The 26,216-nt window shown below is 45.0% G+C and overlaps 1 protein-coding gene across 2 annotated transcripts in view; it reads left to right on the top strand.

Annotated features, from left to right (window-relative positions):
- YIPF1 (Yip1 domain family member 1) overlaps positions 1-22,870 on the top strand; it is a 41,661-nt gene extending 18,791 nt beyond the window's left edge. For both annotated transcript variants that reach the window (XM_044238280.1, XM_044238279.1), the window contains 4 exons: positions 3,027-3,193; positions 3,550-3,732; positions 8,901-8,996; positions 22,341-22,870. In XM_044238280.1, coding sequence (XP_044094215.1) covers positions 3,027-3,193; positions 3,550-3,732; positions 8,901-8,984 — 434 coding nt within the window. In that variant the 3' untranslated portion in view covers positions 8,985-8,996; positions 22,341-22,870. The remainder of the gene's footprint in view (positions 1-3,026; positions 3,194-3,549; positions 3,733-8,900; positions 8,997-22,340) is intronic.
- The last annotated feature ends 3,346 nt before the right edge of the window (positions 22,871-26,216 follow it).

Here is a 26,216-nt window from a genome sequence, read left to right as displayed (position 1 = left end):
GGATGACATTGTTTTAAAACTTCCTTTATTGTGGCAATATTGGATTATTGCACAAAGAAAGCAACAGACATTTTTTTTAGAGACTTGCAGAGGACAGCCACCCCCCAGTGAGGAAGTTTGGCTTTGGAGGAGATTGAGTGTGTCACTTCCTCTGCCCTCTCCTTCCCTCCTCTTGCCTCTCTGCCGGCCTGCTGTCGAGAGGCTCTAGATAGATGAGGCTAAGAGCACAGTCTCCAGACCCAGATAACAGGCTTCAGGTTCCAGTTCCACCACTCATTAGCTTCTACGGGTTGGGCAAATTAGCTCATTGCTGTTGGCCTGAGATTCCTTATGAGTGCAATGGGAATAATAATACCTATATTGTTGGGCTGTTGTGAGAATAAGAATTGAGGTGTGTAAAGAGGTTGGAATAATGCCCTACACAAAAAAGAGTTCCTGCGCATGCACACATATGTGTGTGTAGGGAGATACATAGTTCCCTCTGTGTGCATGGTATGTCTCCCCATGTATCTGTGTGTGTGTCCCCCTGTCCCCTTCCTTGTACCCTCCTGGCCCGTTTACATGGAGTCAGACTTGGATTCAGTTGCCTTTGTCACTCTGGTTTAACTCAATAAATGTTATTCATGAGATATAAACCCTGCCTTCAAGTTGTACAGAGGTTAAATAAAGAAAAATGGGTAAGTGAATATTGCTGTTAAGTGGGATGTATTAAATTCTGTATCAGAGGTATGTGTAGGTATAGTGACAGAGAAGGAGTAATGGCCCTCCCTGCCTGGGGGTCTGGACGCTGGGGAAGGTTTTTATCTTTTCTTATCCTCCTTGGCTCGGAGTCATGATAGAAATGTACCAGTAAGATAGTCATTGACTCTATCAATAAACATTTTTCCATTTTTTGGAAGATTTATTTATTTATGAGAGAGAAAGAAAGTGGGGGGAGGGGCAGGGGAGAGAATCTTCCAGCAGACTCCCCGCTGAGCGCAGAGCCTTCCATGGGGCTCAGTCCCATGACCCATGAGTTCACGACCTGAGCCAAAACCAAGAGTCAGATGCCCAACTGACTGAGAGCCACCCAGGCTCCCCTAAACATTTTTCCATTTTATGTAAAGAGTATTTACATAAATACTTTACATACTTTATAGAGTACTTTAAAGTACTTTATAGAATACTTTAAAGAGTATTTACATAAATATACAAAGTCAGATCCTTCTTCTACCACTTGTTAATTATTTGACCTTGGCCAAACCACTTAGCTTCTTTGATTCTGTTTCCTTATCTCTAAAATGAAGATGTACATTATGTGAAGTAATGTATTTATGTACCAGTTAATAATATAAAAGGCTAATCAAAAGAAATGAAATCTTGCCATTTGCGACAACATGGATGGAACCAGAGCGTATCATGCTCAGCGAAATAAGTCAAGCGGAGAAAGACAACTATCATATGATCTCCCTGATATAAGGAAGTGGTGATGCAACATGGGGGCTTAAGTGGGTAGGAGAAGAATAAATGAAACAAGATGGGATTGGGAGGGAGACAAACCATAAGTGACTCTTAATCTCACAAAACAAACTGAGGGTTGCTGGGGGGAGGGGGGTTGGGAGAAGAGGGTGGGGTTATGGACATTGGGGAGGGTATGTGCTTTGGTAAGTGCTGTGAAGTGTGTAAACCTGGCGATTCACAGACCTGTACCCCTGGGGATAAAAATATATGTTTATAAAAAATAAAAAAATTAAAAAAAAATAATATAAAAGGCTAATTCTTGATTGAGCATTTATTACTTATCAATCAGTGTTCCAAATATATTTGTTTCAACTCATTTAACTCTACTAATCTTATATGATTGTATACTGTGTTTATTCCCATTTTACAGATGAGGAAGTTAAGGCAGGAAAGTTAAGTAATTCACTTACTCAGAGTTACTTAGCTACAAATGGCAGAGTTAGGGTTAGAACCTGTGGAGTTCGCACATGGAATCTGTGCCCTTGACTATTACTACGCAGTGTTGCCTCTCAGTCTCTCAGTAATGTACTTAGTGGAATGCCTGACACCTAGTGGATGGCCGTAGGCATAGAGGCAATTTTCTTCCTCTTCCTTTAATCAAAAAAAAAAAAAAAAAGAAAAGAAAAGAAAAAGGAAAAAAAAAAAAGGGCAGTGTATCAGGAGAATTACATTTGGCTTAATGAGGGAGTTACAAATGTGAAAAAAAAAAAAAAACCCCAAAAACCTCCCCTGGGAGCTAAAAATGTTTTGGCCAATCATCTGTCTTCACCAGAGTCTGACTACAATTACTTGGGGTGCCTGTGTGCTTGCCAAGAGTGTAAAGTACGTCACCTACTGATTTTCCTGTAGGAAGGGCTGGTGCCACGGGCTTAGCCACGCTTACTGGTCCTCCACTCCAGAAGAGGGAGAGCGAAGCCTCTGGAGCATGGTGTTACTGGAGGAAGAGGAGGAGGGACAGCAGAATACTGAACGTTGCTGTTCTGAGGAGCTGCTAGCTGGCATTTCCAGCACAGAAAGTGAAAGTGAGGAACTTTTTGAGTCCTCGATGAACTGAAACTCCCTACTTCAGGGACAGAAGGCACTCCGAATAGCATGCAGAGCCAGTTAATCTGTACCCAGATTTAATAAATTTGCTCGAGAAATCAGCATCAGCCCTTGTGATACTAGGAAAGAGGGTGTGTTCTTCTAAGGGCATAGTTGGCTTTCCTTTGTTCGAAATGCTTAATATGTTTCAACACTTATTGTGAGGCCCTCTGAAGTCTTTCAGTTGCATAATGTAGTTGTTTAATACTTTAGCTGTTATTAAACAAATTATAAAAGCTACGTGAGAGACCACTGGTCATCACCATAAAGATGGTGCTGAAGATTCGTCAATCAGGACTGTCCTCGGGTGTCTGCTCTAAGACGCGACCCCACGATCCAGCAAAGCAGGTGGACATGCTAGGAAATAAGGTGGGAGACGTGCTCTGATAGTAGTTAAAGGCATGATTACACGGGGCTTACCACCTCTGTCCTGTCCTCCTCAGTGTCTATAGCGGCCACCATCATCTATGCCTACGCCTGGCTGGTTCCTCTCGCACTCTGGGGTTTCCTCATGTGGAGAAACAGCAAAGTTATGAACATCGTTTCCTATTCGTTTTTGGAGATTGTGTGCGTCTATGGATATTCGCTCTTCATTTATATCCCCACAGCAGTAAGTACCACACTTATTCTGCGTGATGCCCTGGGCTTGTGGAAAATCAGCCAATGACATCATTTCTAGCCCCGCATCGATGGGCACCTGAAATATTCTTTGAATTTAGAAAGTCAGCAGGAGGGGCGATAGGGAGCCAGATGCCTTTGCTGGACCTCAGGCCCTTCGATTTGAAAGCATTCACCTCAGTCTGCATGTTGGGATGTTTCTCCAGGCTGGGACAGAGAGGCCGGAGTGGCAGGGGGCACCTGCCTGCTGATGGGCTCAGGGGACTTTATAAACACAGATGCGTGGATGAACACATGCGTCTCCCAAATGCCTCCAGTAAAGCCCTCCTCTCCCTCCTTTTCTCTCAGGTACTGTGGATCATCCCCCAGAAGGCTGTTCGGTGGATTCTAGTCATGATTGCCCTGGGGATCTCAGGCTCTGTCTTGGCGATGACGTTCTGGCCAGCTGTTCGTGAGGATAACCGGCGCATCGCCCTGGCCACAATTGTGACAATTGTGTTCCTTCACACGCTGCTTTCTGTGGGCTGCTTGGTAATGGTCTCATTCCTGTGATCTTCCTGTGTGCTTTAGATAGAAATGCTGAAAGACCTCAAGCTGTTATTCACAATGATTCCTTTGAAACCAGCTCCATAAAATTAACATTGTTTTAAATAGACTGTCCTAAATGAGAAGTGGTAAATTTAGGAGAATTTGATGGTATTCTCTGGCTTTACCTAATTTCTGAAATTTGGTTATGATTCAGAGTCTGGCTAGAGGAAGTGGAGGTAGTTGAGTGTCTCTAATAGGTTGGGGGGCGGGGATGGGGGCGAGCTTGGCCTTTGGATGTCTTTGCTGGTTTTCTGCTCATACCTAGAAAGAGTTTTAAAATTTAAAATTTCTTTTCATAGGTGAAAAGCATGAAGATGGAGTCAAATTAGGAAAGGGGAAATATTTTTAAAGTGAATAACGTTTAAGAGTCTTAGAGTCTTGTATTTGGGTGTCTTTTTAGGGAAAGCATGTCCTTTGAGTTGCACCGGCCCAGAGCAGAGACTGGCTCTGTCACTCACTGGCTGTGTGAGGTTAGCCATGGCACCTAACTTCTCTGTATCTGAACATCTTATTCGATAACATGGACATAGTATTTCCTGCCCCAGAGAGTTGTTCTGAATAATAAAATGAAATCTAAATAAAATAAATTTTAAAAATCTAAATAAAAAAATCTAAAATAAAATAGTACATATAAAATATTTAATGTAGAACTTGTCCCATAAATGCCCGTAAATTAGGTCCCTTTCCCTTGATCCTAAGGGGACATGATTTTCTATTTTCTGTGCACATTGTACACAAAAATTGTAGTCCATGGCCTTATCAAGGCCTGACGCAGGGTTTGGAAGAACTTTGAGTCCAAAAACGTTAAGGTCACCGATGAAGGGAAAGGACATGCCCATGGGAGGACATCCACATGACGGATGTCTAGACCCTTGGTTAGGTTTTACAGTTGTGGGAGTAAATATTTCTCTGGCACCATCTGATCTATACGATTTTTGTGTAGACAGCCTGGGTCATGCATAAGATCCCGATACTTGATCATTGAACCAGTCGCATAAAAAGGGCCGGGTTCTGAGACACAGAGCCGGTTTACATATACTTTCCAAGTGTCTGAGCTTTAAATTTTTGAGACTTCCGGAAGACTGTTGTTTTGACTCATGGCAGAGTGAAACCGTTAATTTTTGGTACTTGGAGCCCCTGGGCTGATCCCTTGTAATGCTGCTGCAACCCTCCGTGACCCTTCTGTCTGCTGAGGAAGAATGTCCTTTCTCACTGTAGCCCTTTCACTGGCATGTCCCCTTGTCTCCCTTGAATTTTCTTCTGTATATATCTAGTTGAGTCATTGATGGAGAGAAGGAGGCAGGAAGAAGCGCTTCTTTGTTCGGTTGCGTAAAGAATCAAGGGGAGCATGGCACGTCAGACTTGGGATCAGTGAGGAGGGGGTAACGGGTAAGAGTGTTGCTAAGAATCTATTTCATTTCAATCTAGTAGTGTTACTAAGAATCAATCTGTGTGTGGCGGGATTTTTTACCTCTAGGCCTGTTCCTCCCTTTTGGGATAAATGACATGGACAGTGGGACTTAACCTGCCCATCTTGCTGCTCAGGAACTTGCTGGAAAAGAACAATTAGAGGGAAGCAGAAAGAGCCCTGCACTTCGAGCCTAGGCGAGAGCCCTCTTTCTCAGAAACTTGGCTTCCTCCTCTGTCACGGACGTTCGTTTTTTGTGGGTTTTTGTGACCCTCAGTGAGATGGCTGTGAGAGCCCTTCATATGCTGTGAAGGGTTCTTCAGATGTAAAGAAGTTACTAGAAGAGTTTCATGTCATCTGAAGCTGCCAGGGCCCTCTGCTGCTCATCCCTCCTGAGTGCCTCAGGAAGGGTGGTGCGAGGCCACACAACTTGAAAGACAGGGCCCTTCCATGGGTGCCTCTCGCTGGCATCTTCCTGCCTCTCCAGAATGTCTTTCCCATCATACACTTGGTTGGGAAGTTGGGGAAGACAAGGAGGCAGGAGAGAAGATCTTGCCTGGTTTGCTGCTAAGGGACTCTGGGGAGCCAGGCGCATTAAATGATGGAGCAGAGAAGGAATTGCAGGTGTAGGACCCCTTCTTGGAGGGGAAGCCAGTTTTCTCCTCCTTGAAGAAGGGAACTATTCTGTCATCAGGTGTTTAGCCTGGGGTCTCGTTCTCCAGCCAGAGATGGCCTCCTCTGTGCTGTTCTGGAGATGTGCAGGCCGATAGGCTGAAGCAGAGGTGACAGAGATGGGGTCTGGCTCCAGCTCCCTCACCCCTGCTTTGAAGATTGAGTATGTTCTACACATAACACACAGAGTTCCCGACCTCTCTCCTTTTTTTTTTTTTTAAGGATTTTATTTATTTATTTGACACAGAGAGAGAGAGAGATCACAGGTAGGCAGAGAGGCAGGCAGGGGGTTGGGGGAGCAGGCCCCCTGCTGAGCAGAGATTTCCCAATGTGGGGCTCGATCCCAGGACCCTGAGATCATGACCTGAGCCAAAGGCAGGGGCTTAAACCACTGAGCCACCCAGGCACCTCCCCTCACCCCTGCTTTGGTTATTTCCCCTCTCTGGACCGCACCTCCTCACTGAGAAAAGGGAACTGGAGGAGCAACTTTACTTTTGCAAAGACTGAATGTTATATGTAACATGAACAACACAAGCTGAACACATGCAAGATTTTTGTTGTTGTTTTTGAAGATTTTATTTACTTATTTGTCAGAGAGCAACACAGTGACAGTGGGAACACAAGCAGGGGGAGTGGGAGAGGGAGAAGCAGGCTTTCCGCTGAGCAGGGAGCCCGATGTGGGGCTCGATCCCAGGACCCTGGGCTCATGACCCGAGCTGAAGGTAGACGCTTAACGACTAGCTGAGCCACCCAGGTGCCCCAGGATGTTGTTTTATTGGAAGGGCAGGGAGAAGAATTGACAGCAGAGTGGCACCAGCTGACCCAGACCGCTTGGCTTCCCACTCTGCCCTGGGGAGCATGGATTCGCATTTTTGCCTCAGTGTTCTGAAGCATATGCCGGCCCTCTACCTGCTGAGGGCCGCTGGGTGCTCACGGCTGTACACCATGTTGGTAGCTCCTGGCCAGGATGACTAAGGAAGCCCCAGAGGGTGTGTGCTTGGCTGGCGTATTTGAGCTGCACAAGCCTGTGTTTGCAGGGGTTACTGCTGATAGCGGACTGTCCTGTGCCCTCATACTCTGCCAGGTGACACTCCTGGCCTGACTTCTAGAAAGCCTGATGGTTCATCCTAACACTTCTGCGGTGCCTAGATCTAGATGGGGCATATAGATCAGGTGCCAAATTGCAGGTCACCCACAGAAGAGAAGAACGTTGTCTTGGGGCTGGACACTGCTAGATTGACACCCTAGCTCAGACACAGGGTTGTGTAGCCTTGGGAAAATCTCCATCTCTTTGAGCCTCCACTTGCTCATCTCTAAAATGGGGTTAACATTGCCTGTTATTAATGGTCAGGTGCATGCCTGGTGCGCAGTAGGCACTCCCCAGATGGTAACTGTGGTTGTTATTAAGGATTTGTGGCATTCTTGAACTAATGAGTTATAGAATTATAGCTGGCCCTTAGAGATCATTTTTTCCAATCCCTTTGTTTTACAACATTAGAAAACTGAGGCTCAGAGGGGTAGAGTGACTTTTTCATAGTTATAGTGTGAGTTACTAGCAAAGCCAAGTTTAGACCCTGGCCTCTTGCTCCTTTCTATCTGATGAGGGCCTCCTCCAAGAGCTTGGAAGAAAGGCACGGTTCCTTCACCAGGAGGCGTGCTTTGTAGCTCTGTACACCCTCAAGATAGCCGGAGGAGCCCAGCACTGGCAGCACGGCCGCTGTCCCCGGCCCCCTTAAGAACTGTTTTTTTCCCACCTCAGAAAGCAAGTGCCAGAACGGGCCCTGGGAAGAAGGCTTTTAGAGCTAATAGGATTCCTCTGGGAATGTGACAAGCTAGGGGGGCTCTGCAGCTAGAAACTTGGAAATGGACTGTTGAAGAGTTCACACTGAGTGTGTTGGGGAAAGCTCCAGTGCGTCATCTTGGTGCCCCCTTCTGGCTGATAGAGAGTAGAGCTGTTGAAACGGTTCCTCACTTGGGTTTTTGTCTTTTTATCTTCCTCCTGCCCTGACTCCATGGGGGAAATCGCAAGTGTGCAGTGACCCCTGACTTATTAAGGGATTCCCCTTACTTTGAAGGACCTAGGTATTTTCCTGGGCTAAAGTCCAGATTCTCAGACTTTGAGACAGATCAGAAGATCCTCCTTGGTTTTTTTCCCTCTTCTATCTCCTGATTTTTTTTAAAGATTTTATTCATTTATTTATTTGAAAGAGAGAAAGATAGTGACAGAGATAGAGAGAGAGAGCACAAGCAGGGAGGAGAGGGAGAAGCAGGCTCCCTGCTGAGCAGGGAGCCCGATGCAGGGCTCCATCCTAGGACCCTGGAATCATTACCTGAGCCGAAGGCAAACACTTAACCCACTGAGCCACCCAGACGCCCCTGCCGCCTCCTGATTTTTGACAGTGAAGTCGTAGATGGTGAATGGAATCACTTATCAGACCTTTCTTTTCCAAGCTGGAGAATTATGAGGTCAGGCCTGCCTGGCACTTTCTTGTAAAGATCTTTACCAAGAGCCAGCTGGTTTAGCAGCAATCTGTTGTGCCTCAGTTCCCTTGAGTTTCAGTTATTTACATCATGGGCCAGGCCCTGAGTGAGAGGCTGGTGGCATAGGGACAGGAAGGATACTCTCTTTGCCCTGGAAGAGAGACTGTGTAAGGTAGCGATGAAGAGGCTGAACCTTGGAGTCAGAAAGACCCGACTCTCCCACTTACTAGCCATGTGCGCCGGATTGAATGACAGCCTCTCTGTGCCTCCGTTTCTCGTTTGTCAAGGAGGATAATCATAGCAGCCTGACAGGGTTCTTATGCAGATTAAGTCCTAGGCAGGAAGTAGCCAATAAACAGTGGCTACATTTTAAAAAAGTAACTCTGAGTAAGTGAGATGGACAGAAACAGAGTCACTTGTAGTTCTGTGGGATGACAAGCATGGCAGAGGGAAACATAGGGGCCATGAGAAATGCTCTTAGCATGGAGTCTAGAACACTCGAGCAGACTGTTGTGTTTTAACTGCCTGCATGCATTTCCTTTCCCTGCAGGCATACTTTTTTGATGCGCCAGAGATGGACCACCTCCCAACAGCTACAGTTGCTCCAAACCAAACAGTTGCTGCAGCCAAGTAGCTAAAGAGGAAAGTAAGAGACTGTATTATTGTTTCTTTTTCTTTTCTTTTCTTTTCTTTTCTTTTTTTTTTTTTTTTTTGAGGTTTGGTACAGTAACAAATGGGCAAGTGTGTCACTTCCAAAATTGTTAACATCAGGAACCAAGAGGGCCAGACCCTTTTGTCTTTCCGTACGATTCACTATGGTGTTTGGGCACAAGCATGTCTGTATCTATGCGGCCCGCCAGCCGGAGTCCTCCATTGTGAAATCCGCATGGTCCTGGCGTGATAGATTTGGGAGATGTGAGCTCTTAGCTTTTTCACTGGAGGAGCTCCTGCCTTTTAGCCCCAACATCCCCTCTCCTCTGCGCTCTGTCCTTTTCCCAGGAGCAGAGTATGGGTTTGTTCTATTTGGGTATACTCCTGGTGGTTTTCCTAGTTTCCCTGTGACTTCTCAACCTGGCCTCAGACCCTGAGTGTGACTTCTCTTGAATTACTCATAGGGTTCCCAAAGCCTACCAATGCTCATGGCTGATTTGCTCTCTGGCCTCTTGGATGATTCTGTTTCAGTGGTTGGCTCAGTAGGTCTGCGTCCTGGAAGAAGAGACAAATCCTCCATGGTTTATTCCTTGCTTTCCTGTTCCAGATCCTCAGTGTACCAAGGCTGCGGCCATGCTGAACTTCTTGCCATTACCAGAATACACATGCCCTTGCACTTGCCATTCCAGATATCTGAGTATTCCCTCTATTCCAGCAGTCATCACTTTCCTTGTGATCCCGTGACACACCTTGTATTATACATCGCTATTAATGGTGCTGGAAGCACGAATTCTTCACTGTCTGTGTGTCCATCTGCATAGTCATTTGTTCATTCATTGATTCATTTGTCCTCCATGGACTGGTATGCCTCTCCAGTTCAACTCAGCAACGTGAGAACAAGAAATGGGTATTATCCTGCATCTTTGTTGCTCATCACAAGACCTGGTATATAGGGAGTGCTTAGTAAATGTTTGTGGAGTGAATGAATGAAGCCACACGCTGCACATGATCTCCCTGTCCATGGAGAACCTCTAGTCTGTTTTGTAATCACAGGGTGACCTTCTTCTTTCTCCGAGCAACAGGGCGTGGTGCGAAGACCAGGGCCTTTGGGGCACCTGGGTGGCTCAGTGGGTTAAGCCGCTGCCTTCGGCTCAGGTCATGATCTCAGGGTCCTGGGATCAAGCCCCGCATCGGGCTCTCTGCTTGGCAGGGAGCCTGCTTCCTCCTCTCTCTCTGCCTGCCTCTCTGCCTGCTTGTGATCTCTCTCTGTCAAATAAATAAATAAAATCTTAAAAAAAAAAAAAAAAAAAGACCAGGGCCTTTGCAGTCAAGTGGAACAAAAATGAAATCCTGGCCTACCACGTACTACCAGTGTACCTGGGACAAGGAGCTTACTGTCTCTGAGCTTCAACCAACGTAACTGTCAGAGAAGGATGATACAACCTATACTAGATTAGAGATCATGTTTATAAAAGCTCCTGGCTCATAGTTAAGATGCTCAATGACAGAATCAAGCTACTGGCCCTCTGAGAGTGGGTCTGTATTTGTGTTGAACTTTGGTGGTTCTCATAGACTTTACCTTGACCCTTTATTTCCTTTTTGTAAAACCAAATAGATTTTCCTTCTTCGTTGAGGAATTTGGGTTGTAGGCCTTGCAAGTTGACAAGATATGGTTGGCCAAAGACACCTCTGGCCATCTTGATGGTAAGACAGTTGCCATGGCCAATGGAATGCCTAAGGAACTATTGTAAATGTCACAGCCCACCTTCCCCTCTTCCCCTCTTCACATGGAGATGTGATGATGTCAGAATCAAAGGTCAGAGCCCTTGGAGACAGGCTGGGCTCTTCTCTCCTTTTTACCATAAAGAGGCTGAGGCCAAGAGAGAACAGTGCCTTGTCCAAGGCCATCCTAGAGTTTTGTGGCAAACTAACATGAGTATATCACATTCCATTCTACAAAATACCATCTAGATCACTCTCTCTTTGTCCACTGTTAGCAGCCTTACTGACCCCATCGTATAGAAGTTTGAGTTGACTAAGATCACCTGCCTCTTTTTTTTTTTAAGATCTTATTTATTTATTTGACAGAGAGAGATCACAAGTAGGCAGAGAAGCAGGCAGAGAGAGAGAGAGAGAGTGGAGGAAGCAGGCTCCCTGCCGAGCAGAGGGCCCGATGCGAGACTCGATCCCAGGACCCTGAGATCATGACCTGAGCCAAAGGAAGAGGCTTAACCCACTGAGCCACCGAGGTGCCCAATCACCTGTCTCTTAAAAGGCACAGCTGGGACTCAAACCCAGGTGTTTTGGAGCCATTTCTTGAGGTTTTTCCACTTTCCCACTTTTAAGGCTAATGTTCTTTTTACCCCTAAAATTTGCAGGCTCTCACTCCTGGACTTTGGCATCTTTTTTGAACCCTCCTTTGCTTTTCTAGAGATGCTTCAGTTCAGTTCAGAGAATCCATACTTATTGGATTGCACAACCTCCCAGGAATTTGAGAGCTGTATTAGTTATCTATTGCTGCCTAACAGTGTTACCTCAAACCTAGCACCTTAAACAATGCCCATTTATTAGTTCAGTTTCTGTGGCTCAGGAGTCTGGGCATAGCTTAGCTGGGTTCTGTCCTTCAGGTTCTCTTACAAGGCTGCACTCAGAGTGTTGGCCTGGGCTGGGGTCTCATCTGAAAGCTCGACTGGAAGGATCTTCCTCCAGGCTCACCAGGTTGTTGGCAAGATTCACGTCCTTGTGGTCTGTTAGACTGAGGGTACTCCTTACTAAGTGTCACCTGGAGGCTGTCCCCAGTTCCTTGCCACATAGGATGGCTGACATCATCAAAGCCATAAGTGGAGATAACAGACAGTCTATTAGGAAGACAGAGATAATGTAAAGTAATCGTGGAAGTGATATCTATCAGTTTTCCTATATTCTTTTGATGAGATGCAAGTTATAAGTCTTGCTCACACTCAGTGGGAGGGGATTACCCAAAGACATGAGTACGTGGAGGCAGGGATCATTGGAGGGCATTTTTCACTTGATCTTAGCCGAAAGGCCGAGAAGCGATAGGAGGGCATTTTTATTTTACACTATTTTTCAGCTTTATTATGGTATCATTAACAAGAAAATTGTAAGTTACTTAAAGTATAGGTTGTGATGATTTGATCTACATTACATTGTGTGGAGGCCATTGTGTAGTCTGTCCGCCATAAGCACACACCCTAGTAATATGTATGTGTTTGAAATATTTACATTGTTGTCAATCCATATAGTAACTATTAAAGCTTAATTTTTTATTTTTTGATGAAAAATAAATATTAATAGAAGTTCTAAATTTTTCTTCCATTACCTCAGTGGGTGGTTTTTACAGTCCACTGCCTTAGAATGAGCATGTGGTAGCTTGTTTGCCTTATGGTTTGATTGTCTACATACTCGTTAAGCTCCTCCTGCAGATGGATTTCATTGACAGTTAGCAGAGAAGGCCCTGGGGCAAGGTAGGTCTCTTCCTGAGATTGAGGTCCATGGGAAAGGGATTAAGTCTGATTGGACTTGAACTCCCCAGTGCTTGGCCTAGCACAGACAGAGCAAGTGCTCAATTAATGTTGGGTGGCTGGAGGTAACCCAAGGAGGTGGTGACCTTAATTTGCAAAATTAAGGAAAGAGGGGGGATGTGGGCTTTTATCAGAGGTGTCTTGGCTCACGGAGCCCTCATTTACTCTTTCACTCAGCATTTACTTGAGGCTGTTCTGCGGCCTCCGTGGTCCAGAAACTGGAGACCTAGAAAGTCAAATACAGTCAGCCTCGGGGAGCCTTGGTCCATGGGTAAAACAGCTAAACAGATAATAAACAGACAGTGTTTGTAGAGACGTGCCAGACCCAAATTGTGAATTGATGAGCTTGGTGGGAGCACAGAAGCTGTGACTCACTGGCCTGAGGGAAGGCTTCGTAGAATAGGTCTTGTTTGAGCTGGACCCTGAAGGCTGGGCAGAAGCAATCAGTTACCTATTTTTCTGAAGAGAGTAGTTAGCTTCTCATGGCATTTGGGAAGGTGAAGTCTTAGGTTCATTGGGACACAGTGATGTGATGTGGGCTCATATCCCTGGGAACAAGAAAATCTGAGCCCAGCTGGAGGACAGAGGTTGTGCCCACAGTAGCAGCCATTGCTTGGGTCTCTCTTGGCCAAAAATACCTGACATCGACCTAGGGAGGGCCTCTTTCAGCCTGCTTCTATGTTAGAACTTAAGTTTCTTCCTTGCATTTTGTTATGAAGGCTCCAGGCCAGTGTCCCATGTACTCTAAACCTTCAGAGAGTCAGAAGCTGGCGTTTGAGAAAAGCCTGGTCCTGCGGGCCTTTGCAGACCTCCCATCCTGATTTATATAGATTTGACACCTTTGGGCTTTGCTCAGATCTATAAACTTGGGCATCAGTGTCTCCGTTTGGGTGTCAGGTCTCCAAATGAGATAGTGATGAAGAGTTTCTTTGGAGCTTCTGTGGCAGAAGCATCAATCGCTTTGCCAACGAGGGCTGTCCAGAGCCCCAGGCTCTGCGGATTTATGAACTGCCTGCGCCTTCTTCTGTAATCTCTAGACTCCCAGCTTTCACTGAAAAAGAATGGCTTCTAATCTCACAGATAACCTTCCTCATGTAAATCTGCACACTGGAGGGCTTAGCCTGGCACGGATTACTAGAAGAACATCCACCCCTTCTCCCCCTGGAAACTCGGGATCACAGAGGAGCCTCCAATGACTTATGATCAGGGAAACCACCCCTATATAAATCATAGAGATATTACAGAGAATATCTAGCTTGCTTCTTCCCTCTTTTCCTTCCTCTTTAAAAACTATTTATTTATTTTAAAGATTTTATTCATTTATTTGACAGAGATTGCAAGTAGGCTCCCCACAGAGCAGAGAGCCCGATGCGGGGCTCCATTCCAGGACCCTGGGATCATGACCTGAGCTGAAGGCAGAGGCTTTAACCCACTGAGCTACCCAGGTGCCCCATACTTCCTTTTTTTTTTTTTTTTTTTTTTAATTAAATTATCACCTGAGGGCCAGTACCACCATTTCTTCTCTGAGCCAAGACCCTGGGGAAGCCTGGAAACTGTGCCTTGGGAGTCTTACTTTGGCTTGTGGGATGGAGTATCTGAAAGATGGCATTTGTATTGGGGCTGCCTTCCCAGGAGCTGTGACAAGTGGGTCTGTCTGGAGGAGGGTGGCCAGCAGGTAATTACACTGCGGTGTGATCGGGCTTTAGTAAGAGATGAGAAAAGGGCATTAGGAGATTCCTTTGTAATTAAAAAACCCTCCTGATTCGATACACAGGGTTTATGTGCAATTATCCTTTCACTCACTCCTGTTAAGAGTGTTCATATTATAAGCCAAAGCTACAAACCCTTTTACTATGTTTATACACATCAATTCTTTTATTCTGAAATCAGTTTTAACTGTCAAATACAGTTTGCTGTAATCCTCTTTAACAGAGCATCCAGACTGTATGACTTACCACCATGACTAAAGCTGTTTTCCACCAGCCCCTTCTTGTTCACACCACATCTGAGATGTCCCTGCCCAGAGAGCCCAGTTTCAGTGTCTGTGCTCTTTCTTTTTTTTTTTTTTAAGATTTTATTTATTTATTTGACAGAGAGAGATCACAAGCAGGCAGAGGCAGGCAGAGAGAGAGAGAGGAGGAAGCAGGCTCCCTGCTGAGCAGAGAGCCCGATGCGGGACTCGATCCCAGGACCCTGAGATCATGACCTGAGCCGAAGGCAGCGGCTTAACCCACTGAGCCACCCAGGCGCCGTCTGTGCTCTTTCTCCATCAGTTTTCTTCCTGGTTCTCTTTGAAGTCAGTTGGAAGAACCCGGGTTGGAGAGTGGGTCAGCACAGTAACTTTTTTTTTTTTAAAGATTTTATTTATTTGTTTGAGAGGGAGAGAGAGAGCACAAGCAGGGGGAGAGGCAGAGGGAGAAAACAAAGCAGGCTCCCCACTGAGCACAGAGCCCAGTGCAGGACTCGATCCCAGGACCCTGGAATCATGAGCTGAGCCAAAGGCAGATGCTTAACCAACTGAGCCACCCAGGCACACAACACAGTAACTTTTTATTCTTGCTTAAACTTATTTAGTGCAAAGTTTTTACACATAGACAAAAGCAGAGTGAATAGTATAGTGAATGTCCATGTACTCATTGCTTACTTTGCACAGTTGTCAACTCACGGCCAACTTTATTTCATCCATTCACCCATCTATACCCCCATATTATTTTGAAGCACATCTAAGATTAATACCCCATATTATTATTATTATTTTAAAGATTCCATTCATTTATTTGACAGAGAGAGAGATCACAAGTGGTCAGAGAGGCAGGCAGAGAGAGAGGAGGAAGCAGGCTCCCTGCTGAGCAGAGATTCCCGATGCGGGGCTCAATCCCAGGACCCTGAGATCATGACCTGAGCCAAAGGCAGAGGCTTTAACCCACTGAGCCACCCAGATGCCCCACCCTTTATTATTTTTAAGCACACCTAAGCACATGTATTATTTGATTCATAAATATTTAAATTCTGGATCTATAAAAGACACTTTTAAACTTTTAAAAACATAACTGTAATACCACAGTCACAGCTAAAAAAAATTGTATCTTCTTAATACAGGCATACCTTGTGTTACTGAGCTTTGCTTATTGCGCTCCACAGATACTGTGTGTGTCTTTGTTTTTTGTTTTGTTTTGTTTTGTTTTGTTTTTACAAATTGAAGGTTTGTGGAAGCCCTGTGTTGAGCTGAGACTATCAGCACCGTTTTCCCAAAAGCAGTTGCTCACTTTGTGTCTCTGTGTTACATTTTGGTAATGCTTGCAATATTTTAAACTGTTTCATTATTAATATGTTTCTTATGGTGATCTGTGATCACAGGTCTTTGGTGTGACTGTTGTAATTATTTTGTGGTGCTATAATCTGTACCCATATGTAAGATGGTAAACTTCATAAAGGTTATGTGTGTTCTGATGGCTCCACTGACCGACCATTCCCCTGTCTCTCTCCCTCTCCTCGGGCTTCCCTATTAAAAAATTGTAATATTGAAAATGAGCCAATTAATAGCTCAACAATGACCTCTGAATGTTCAAATAAAAAGAGTCACACATTGCTCACTTTAAATCAAAAGCTAGAGATGACTAAGCTTAGTGAGGAAGGATGTCGAAAGCCAAGATAGACTGAAAGCGAGGCCTCTTGCACCAAATAGCCAAGTTGCAAAAGCGAAGGAAAAGTTCCTGCAGGAAACTGAGAGCGCTGCTCCAGGGGACACACAGATGATAAGAAAGTGGAACAGCCTTACTGCCGACGTGGAGAGTGTGTGAGCGGCAGGGATAGAAGAGCAAACCAGCCACCACATTCCCTTAAGGCAAGCCTGACCCGGAGCAAAGTCCGAGCCCTCCTCCATTCTGTGAAGACTGAGGGGGGTGTGCTGCAGAAGGAAGGTTGGAAGCAGCAGAGGTGGGTTCGTGAGGTTTAGGGAAAGAAGCCGCCTCCATAACGTAGAAGGACAAGGTGAAGCAGCCAGTGCCCGTGTAGACGCCGCAGTAGGTGATCCGGAAGCTCTGGCTCGGATCATTCGTGAAGGTGGATGCACTGAACAACAGATGTTCAGTGTAGACGGAGCAGCCTTCTGTCGGGGGAAAATGCCCTGTGAGATGTCCACAGCTGTAGTCAGCGCCTGGCTTCAAAGCCTCAAAGGCCGGGCTGACTCGCGTGGGTGGGCCTCATGCAGCTCGTGACTTTATGTTAAAGCTGGTGCCCATTTGCCGTTCATAAAGCTCCAGGACCCTCAAGAATTTTGCTCAATCTATACTTACTGTGCTCTGTAAACAGAACAACAAGCCTGGATGACAGCATACTTGTTTACAAGATGGTTTACTGAGTATTTTAAGCCCCCTGTTGAGACATCCCCAGAAAAAAAAAGATTCCTTTCAAAATATTCCTGCTCACTGACAGCACATCTGATCACCCAAGAGCCCTGATGGAGACAGACAAGGTAAGTGTTCATATGCCTCTGACACATCATCTGTTCTGCAGCCCATGGATCACGGAGTCATTCCAGCCTTCTGATTAAGAAATTCAGTTCATAAGGTTGTCACTGCCATAGTGATTCCTCTGGTGGCTCTGGGCAAGTGAAATAAAAACCTTCCAGAAAGGATTCACCATCCTAGAACATCCGTGATTCATGAGAAGAGGTCAGGATAGCAATATGAGCAGCAGTTTGAAGAAGTTGGTTCCAGCCCTCCTGGGTGACTCAGAGGGGTCAGGATGTCAGGGAGGAAGTGACTGCAGATGGGGCGGAAGGAGCAAGAGAACGGGAAGCGGAGGCTGAAGGTAGGACTGCGCGGCCACCCTCTCAGGGTAAAACTTGAGGGTGAGCAGTTGCTTCTTACAGATGAACAAAGAAGGTGGTTTCCTGGAGGGAATCTACTCCCGGTGAAGAGGCTGTGAAGGTGGTTGAAATGACACCAGAGGTTCACAGTATCACAGAAACTTGGTTCATGTAGCAGCAGCAGGGTCTCAGAGAATTGACTCCAATTTTGAAAGTTCTACTGTGGGTAAAATGCTATCAAACGGTATCGCGTGCTACAGAGAAATTTGTGAAAATAATCAATCCATGTGGCAAACCTCATTGCTGTCTTACGAGAAATTGCCGCAGCCAGCCTTCAGCACCCACCACCCTGATCAGTCGGCAGCCATCAGCATTGAGTCAGGACCCTCCCCCAGTAAAAAGATCATGACTCTCTGGAAGCTGATATGATGCTTAACATTTTTTTTTAGCAATAAAGTATTTTTTAATTAAACTATGTACATTTTGGGATGCCTGGGTGGCTTAGTAGTTAAGCATCTGCCTTTTGGCTCAGGTCATGATCCCAGGGTCCTAGGATCAAGTCCCACATTGGGCTCCCTGCTCAGCAGAGAGTCTGCTTCCCCCTCTGCTCCCCTCCCCTATTCATGCTCACTCTGACTCTGACAAATTATGTCAGAGAAAAAAGTATGTACATTTTTCAGACATAATCCTATTGCACACTTAGTCGACTCTGGTATAGTATAAACATGACTTTTATATGCCCTGGCAAACCAAAAAGTGCATGTATTCACTTTATTGCGATATCCACTTTATTGCCTTGCTCTGGAGTGTCTCCCCAATCTCTTTGAGGCATCATATGTACTTCAGTGTTTGAATTTCACCTTGCAGTTTGTTGATGTATCTCTTAAGTGTTTTTTAAATGGTAGGTAGATTCCTACTCCATTCTCCCCTCTTTCCCTTTACCATATATTTGTTGAAGATTATTTATCCTATAGTTTTTCACTATCTGGATTTTGCTGATTGTATTTCTATGGTGTTGTTTATCATGTTGCTTTGCCTTTGTTTTCTGTAAACTGGTGGTTGAATCCAAAGATTTGGTTAGAGTCAGCCTTGGTTGGTTAGTTGGTTGGTTGGTTTTGGCAAGACTACTTGATATGTGGTGTTAAATGCTTTCACCTATAAACTTATAATTTGTAACTATCTCTTGCTTATTGATATTTAAAGTAATTAAGCAATGCCTACATCTGTTAAATCATTAGGGTTTTCAAAATGGTGATATTTCAGTTCTATCTTTGCTTCTTTCTTTGTTAATTAGAATACTTCTTTCATAAAAACTTCCCTTTATCTACTCTTTGGCTCGGCAGTGATGTAATTCCTGGAGAAAAGCAGGATAAATGATTCTTTTGCTTTTTTTCCCACCTACTTTCAAAATAGTAGTTGGCTTGCTAGCACCCAGCAACAATGACCAGTTAGTTTCAGTCCATTGCAAGTATTATGCTGACCAATATTCAAGTTGTCCCTTCTTTGGCTAATGGGAAGCTCTTCCAATTGGCCCGAGTCCTGTTGGCATAGCCCTAAGAATCTCTGATAAATGTGTTATTATCTGTTACAACAAAATTTTCCAGGCTTTTCCAGGCTCATCTTGAACATTTCCTGTCCCAGATCCAGACTGAGTCATTTCTTGAAGGAGTCTTGGTTCTGTTCATTAGGGAGATAGTCATACCACGTCACAATCTGGAAGCTAGCAGTACTCATTGCCATTGGGTTGTTTTTTCACAGGCCTTTTCACTGTTCAGAGTCAGGAAATATATGTGTTGTGTGCTTGATTCCTTTTTTAAAGGAAATGCAATGTGGGTTCATACTCATACTTTGAATTCTTATTTAGCACTACAGAGTTTTTTCTAAATTGCTTTTATCTTATGTCTGTATCTCCTTTCTTACCTCCTGGGAATCTCACTTTACAACACCAGCAGTGATAGAATTGGGCTAGCACATAAGTACCTAATTGTTTTATCCAGGCACTAGCAACAGTCCAATAATAACAACAACAGCACTCCCATTAATTACTGGAAACATTGCTTTAAAACCTTTTAAGGCTTTTTTTTTTTTTTTAAAGGTTTTTAAGTTCTGGAATTCCCCTTCCTGGCTTGTTTACTTGGAAGCCCACTATTTATTTTTTAGGATGCACTTCAGATAGCCTGTCCTTGGGGAAGTTTAAATTACTTACTCCTCTGTGCTCTCCTACAGCTCTTTGTATGTTCCTCTGTTAGAGCAATTCTCTTATTCACAGGGACATAGACTGGGAATCCCTAGAAAGTGAAGATTTATTGACCAATATAGCTGCAGCATCCCACAGGCTTTGGGGAAAGCTTGATTTTGAACTTGACAGTTCATAGACCCATCACATGCACACATGCTCTGTTCTTTTGCCTGGTGACTTGAAAACTTTTTACTTGTTCGTTCATCGAGGGCCTACCCTTGGCCACCATTTGCTGGGTCACTGGGGTCAACAGTGGAGATTGGACTTTCCCCTCCCAGATTTTACACCCCATTTTCTATCTCAGGTTTCGGATAGACTAGAAGGCCCTGCTAAATTAAAAAGGGAACCCTAACTTGGGGAACTTTGGGTTTGAACACCCCCGAGCAGGCGTGGGTGCAGGGGTGCCGCCACGAAGAGTGCTCAGGGCTGGCCTGGGTCACAGTAGGGCCACCCAATATGGGGAGCCTGAAGTGGCCAGGAATCGGGTTGTAGGTAGGCAAGAGGCAGGGGAGCTCTGGCTAATGGTGGCATTAGAGACCAAGTCTGGCACAAAGGACAGTGTCATCTTACTCACCACCCTCTGGGCTAAGCCCCAGGAATCCCCAGCCTCTGTCAGGCTACCTACTAAAGGTTGGCAGCCGGGCAAGAGAAATTTTCTGTCTTTAATCCCTCCTCTGGTCTTGACATTAATTTGGAACAGACAGCTAGAGAGATGAGAGAAAAAGAGCATGTTTATGAAAATAAAATCTTCAGTGCCTGCCCTGTGGGCTTGTTTGTCTCTACCTTTATTTAGCATTTCAGAAGCCCGAGCTAATGTTTACCAGAAGGCGAGGAAGGACTATTAGTTCTTCCAGTCCAGCAAACTGCAGCATTCATGCTTCTCCAACCACTTTTCACAGATGTATTGTTGACAACATTTCCCTTTTCTAGAGCTGGGACATTGAGGCAGATACCCCCGTCTTGGGCCCACCTTCCTAGTTGTGATCCTACCCCCGAGGGTAGTAGGAGGCCTGGCACATTCTCTTAGGTTGGAGGCCATTTATTAGGAAACGGCCTCTCTGCCACATTTCTTAATCCCCACCCTGGATTTAACTATATCTAGCACCTCTTCCCAAATTTTCATCTATTGCGAGTCGCCAGCTAGGTGTACCAACAGATGATTCAAATTCATTATGTTCAAGACTAAACCCATCTCCCCTACAACCAGATCTTCCTTATATTTTCCTGTCTCCGTGAATGGCACAACCGTCCACATTGCCCCTGACTTTAGACTAGGTTAGGTTCTTTATTATACTGCCTCACAGTACCTCACAATTACAATTACATAAGTAATATGTTATGTATATGTTACCCGGTAGTTTCCACTGCCAGACTGTGTAACTTTCTTGAGAGTTGGGACCATGGTGCTTTATTCATCATAGTACTCCAGTGCCCAACCCATCTGACACATGAGTCCTTAATCACTATTTGTTGGAATAATTAAGAAATCCACCTGGTCACCCTAAAAACCTCATCATCAATGTAGAATCCCCCTTCTAACCTTCAATATCTTACATCTCCGTACAACTTGTCTATTCTACCCCTGAAATGTTTCTCAGGTCTGTCCTATTAGTACTATGCCTGATGTTCCTGGTGTTCAGGACCCAATCATCTCACATTTGGACTATGATAGTAACTTGGTGGGTTTCTCTATCTCTTTTCTTTTCTTTCTTCCAATCCATCCTATGCATAGCCAAAGCACTTTTCAAAAAATTATAAAACTATGTCACTTAAGAACTTTCTTTTCTTCTTCTTCTTCTTCTTTTTTTTTTTTTTGGCCTCTGATCGTCTAAAAGACAAAATCTACACTCCCTGCAGGATCAATCCCTAATCTGTTTGTCCTTCCTCATATCCTGCCGTTGTCCCCTGCACAACCTCGTGCTTCAGCAACCACAAACAGCTCTCCAGTTTTCAAATATTTTCATGTCCCTCCATATTTACTTTATTCCTCCTCTAGCACTTAACACAGCTGTTCAAAGAAGGGAGACAAAGAAGGATGGGGGAAGGTAGCTATGGGATCTGGCAGAGGAAAATCACTGGTTTTCCAAAGTAATAGACGAAAACTATTTTAAATGTCCTCTCCCCTCCCATAATAAGTCTTCTTGGAGTTGGTGACTCAGGGCTCCAGGTTGTCTGGTATTGAAGCTATACCTCTGAACATAAACAAGTACCCTTCCCTACAGTTTAGGTCCTTTCTAAATATTGGGGGTGTGTGTCTTTTTCTTTCTTTATTATTATAATTTTTTTTAATGTTATGTTAGTCACCATACAGTACATTATTAGTTTTTGGTGCAGTGTTCCATGATTCATTGTTTGCATATAACACCCAGTGCTCCATGCAGTCCATGCCTTCCTTAATACCCATCACTGGGCTCACCCATCCCCCACACCCCCAAAACCCTCAGTTTGATTCCCGGAGTCCATAGTCTCTCGTGGTTTGTCCCCCTCTCTGATTTACCCCCCCTTCATTTTCCCCTTTCTTCTCCTGATGTCCTCCATGTTATTCCTTATGTTCCACAAGTAAGTGAAACCATATGATAATTGTCTTCCTGTGTTGAGCTTACTTCACTCAGCATAATCTCCTCCAGTCCCATCCATGTCGATGCAAATGGTGGGTATTCATCCTTTCTGATGGCTGAGTAATAGTCCATTGTAATATCCAATGGGATATTACACTTTTTCTTAAAAGTGACTCTTTTTGTTTTTCAGTTCTCTTTTCTGTTTTTTGAAGTGTGGTTCTTTGGGACATGGCATCTACTGCAGGGAAGCAAGCCCGTGGGAGAACTGATGGCATGGCCCACCCTCCGGCAGCTGTAAGGTGCCACGCTGAAGTCTCATCACCCCATTTAACAAACAGTAACTAAATGTTGATCAGTCCATGTGTCTTTTGGCTCTTCTTTCTCACCTGTCAGTTATTGTTGTAACTATGCACCGATTTAGGACAAAATACAAGGGAACGTGGTGGGTGTGCCTGTCATCTGCCTCTCGCTGTCCTGGGACACCCTTAACACGTGAAATGGATCCATCCTAACGTCTGATGACTTTCTTCGGAATTGTATACAGATGATCCTCTAAGGTGATCCTCTTCTCTCCAGTGCTTGCCATCGTAAACTGACTGAACTATATGAACTTTGGTTTGGATTCACTGGGAGCCTGAACAATTTGTCTGTGGTGACTTGACACTGGGCAACTGAACCTGATTGTTGCAAAATAAATACCTCATAGAATGTCTGTCTGCATTTCATGACTTTGACCTCGAGTTCTTCCTTGATGTTTTATCTTTAGCATGCTGGAAGCTGCTGTAAATCTGGATTTATTTAATGAGATAACTGTTGGGATGTGGGGATTAAAGTGGACATCAGAATTTTTCTTCTTGTAAGTATGGAACAGAGGGTTGAAAGAACTTGCTCCCTTATAACATATTTCAACACAGAGATTTTAGAAAAAAATTTTTAGGGCACTTTGAGCACCTCTTCATGATGGCATGACTCCTAGCTATAATGCATTAAAGGGAGAAACAAGTGACAGCCCAGTTACTTTATTTTATTTTTTTATTAAAAATGTGTGCCATCTGGGAGGCTGGGCTTCTGCCTGGTCAGGATTGCCGATCCCCTACTGTTTCTGTTGCCCTCTTCAGACCAGGAATTTCCAGTGTATTTCTGAGACAGCTACAAAGACACACGTGGACTTAAAAGGCTGGTCACACCGGAAAAGGAAGAGGCACACAAATTCAGGCCACCGTGAGCTTAAGGTCAAGTTGGCAAACCTCCCATCAAACACAGGGTATCCTCCCCTCCATGAATTTACTTCACAAATGCAGGTAGTGCTCATATGTGCTGGTCAGCATTCTAGGTGATGGGGCTGGAGCAGTGAACAAAACAGACCAGGTCCCTGATCCCAGGGATCCTGTGGGCACACGATCGTGTCTGGGGGGGTTACCAGCCTTAACATCTTCAAGGTTGCTGTCTCCTCCTGGAACAAGTCCTTGTGTGTGCATCTCTACAGCTTTTGCCACTTGGTCTGAGCTCTTCCCCTGGGCCTCTCAGATCTAGTCTGAGCTTTCATCCCTTTGTTGACTTCAGATGTTTGAAAGCAACTGTTCTGCCCTCCTCCCCCAACCCCCCACCAGCTCAGTGTTTACTCTGTCTTCAGAAAACTTGGTGTCTCTACCTTCCAGACCCTCTCTGAGCTGGTACCCTGGTGTTCTTTCATTAACACCTAACTCCTGCTGCCCAAGGCAGTGATTCTTACGCATGTGGGCCCTGTGAGCAGCCGGTACCTGCTGTCTGCAACCTCCCCTTCCTGTGTCTCACCAAAAGTGGTAGGATTTTTCTCCACTAAAGAATGGAAGGATACAAAAAAAAAAAAAAAAAAAAAAAAAAAAAAGAATGGAAGGATACTATGAAATAATATATATATATATATATATATATATATATATTAGCCTCTCCTATGGTTTCTGACAGAGCTGCTAAGAGCCTTGCTATTTCCTGCATGATAGAGTGTCTGGCAGAGCTCCCAAATTTCTTGGAATTTCCTGGGTGGTGGAGCATTATTTTCTCTAATGAGGTGACTCTTGGGGTGGTGGGATCTGGATGGGGCTGGTCACCAGGAAGACCGGGCCATGACTGGAAGCTGGGAACTTTCAGCTCCACTCCCCATTCTCTGGAGAGAGGTGAGGGGCTGGAAATGGAGGTAATAATCGATCAGGCCCGTATGATGAAGCCTTCATAAAAATGCCAAAAGAACGGGGTTTGGAGAGCCTTCAGGTTGGTGAATACATCCACCTGCCAGGAGGGTAGTGCATCCCCAGCTCTGAGAGAGACAGAAGCTCCTGAACCTAGGACCCTTCCAGACCTCACCCCATGTATCTCTCCACCGGGCTATTCATTTATATCCTTTAAAACATCCTTTGTAATAAATGAGCAATAGTGAGTAAACTTTTTCTGGGTCCTGGGAGCAAATTACCAAACCCAGGGAGGGGGACTTGGGAGCCTCTTAATTTGTAGCCAAGTTGGACAGAACTCATGGGTAACCTGGGGACCCACTGCTTGCAATTGACAACTGAAGCGAGGGGGCAGTCTTGGGGGACTGTGCCCTTACCCTCTGGGCTCTGCACTACCTCCAGGCAGGTAGTGTGAGAACTATATGAACTTTGGTTTGGATTCAAAGTTGTGGAAGATCCACGTATCTGGTCACAGAAGTCTTGTAAGTGCTAAAGGGAAGGAAAGCAGTGAGTTTTTCCCAGGCACAGGTAAATATCCACATTTGAGAAGGAATTTAGTTACTTCTGAGTACTTATTTGGTGTAACTGGTAAAGTTTTCTCCCCAAAATGTTTAGAGATTTTGGGGGAACCTGGATGGCTCAGTGGGTTAAAGCCTCTGCCTTCGGCTAGGGTCATGACCTCAAAGTCCTGGATTTGAGCCCACATCAGGCTCTCTGCTTAGCAGGGAGCCTGCTTTCTGCTCAGCAGGGAGCCAGCTTCCCTTCCTCTCTATTTGACAGATCTCTCTGCCTGCTTGTGATCTGTCTGTCAAATAAATAAATAAAATATTTTTAAAAATGTTTAGAGATTGTTTAATACAGAGGTCAGGATTTTTAAAGTAAGGATTCCAGACACAATCAGCATCATAAATTAGAACCATCATCTTATAAAAAGAGAGGCTATCATAATCTCAATCTGGAAGGATATAATGTCACTACTAAAAACTTGAATAAATTGAGCTTTCTGGAAAGCTGACTATTTTGCTCATTTTTTTCTCACCTACCAGTGAAAATTTCATGAACCAGCCAGCACCACCCTTTAGGAGCCCCTACTTTCGGGATCCCCTCGAAGCACTTAGGAATCCCACTTAGGAATCGTATTCAACCATAAGAGAACTCTTGAAAGCAGTAGCTTAAACAAATCAGCACTTGTACTTTTCGCATGGAAATAGAAGTTTAGAGCTAGCCCCACCCAGATGAATACAGCTACTCCATGATGCCGTTAAGGATTCTGGCTTTTTAAAATTTTTCTTCCGCTCAGCAGTCCTTAGTGTGAATTTGCCATCATCTGATCCCAAGACGTGTGCTGCTTTCCGGCAAAGTATAGGCAATGAAGAGTCTGGCTCCAAGCCAGAACCCTGTGTGTGATCTTTCAGGCCTGATTGTGGGCATTTAGGGGCTATGGACCTGAAGATCTTTACCTCCTGACAGGCCTCCTGGGAAAGCCCCCTACACACACCAGACTAGGTGCATAGCCTGAGCACTGCACCCTCTGAGGGGAGTTGTGGTCAGTGGTTTTGGCCTCACCTTACCATCACCTCAACCTTGTTGGGAAGAAGGAAGCCCAGCTTCCTTCTTCTGGAGGCCTAATGGAGCTAAGGGGTGAGGGCCGTAGCCATGGCCTTTCTCAGGTGCCTTTGCCGAGACTAACGTACTGGGGGTCCTTAAAGATGTCTTTTCCACTCTGACCCAGTATTCAGTACTCTTCCACCCACCGCCCCTCCCCGCTTCCTCCTCCTGCCTCCTAAACTATAAAATGGCAGGAGGTTTATGTTTAGGCAGTAAGACTGTGCCCACATCCGCACCAACCCACCTGACCC

The sequence above is a fragment of the Neovison vison genome, chromosome 2 (genome assembly GCF_020171115.1).
Source record: "Neovison vison isolate M4711 chromosome 2, ASM_NN_V1, whole genome shotgun sequence".
In the NCBI taxonomy this organism is placed as follows: domain Eukaryota; kingdom Metazoa; phylum Chordata; class Mammalia; order Carnivora; family Mustelidae; genus Neogale; species Neogale vison.
The sequence above is the reverse complement of the archived record's forward strand: the minus strand, read 5'-3'. Positions and strand labels throughout refer to the sequence as shown.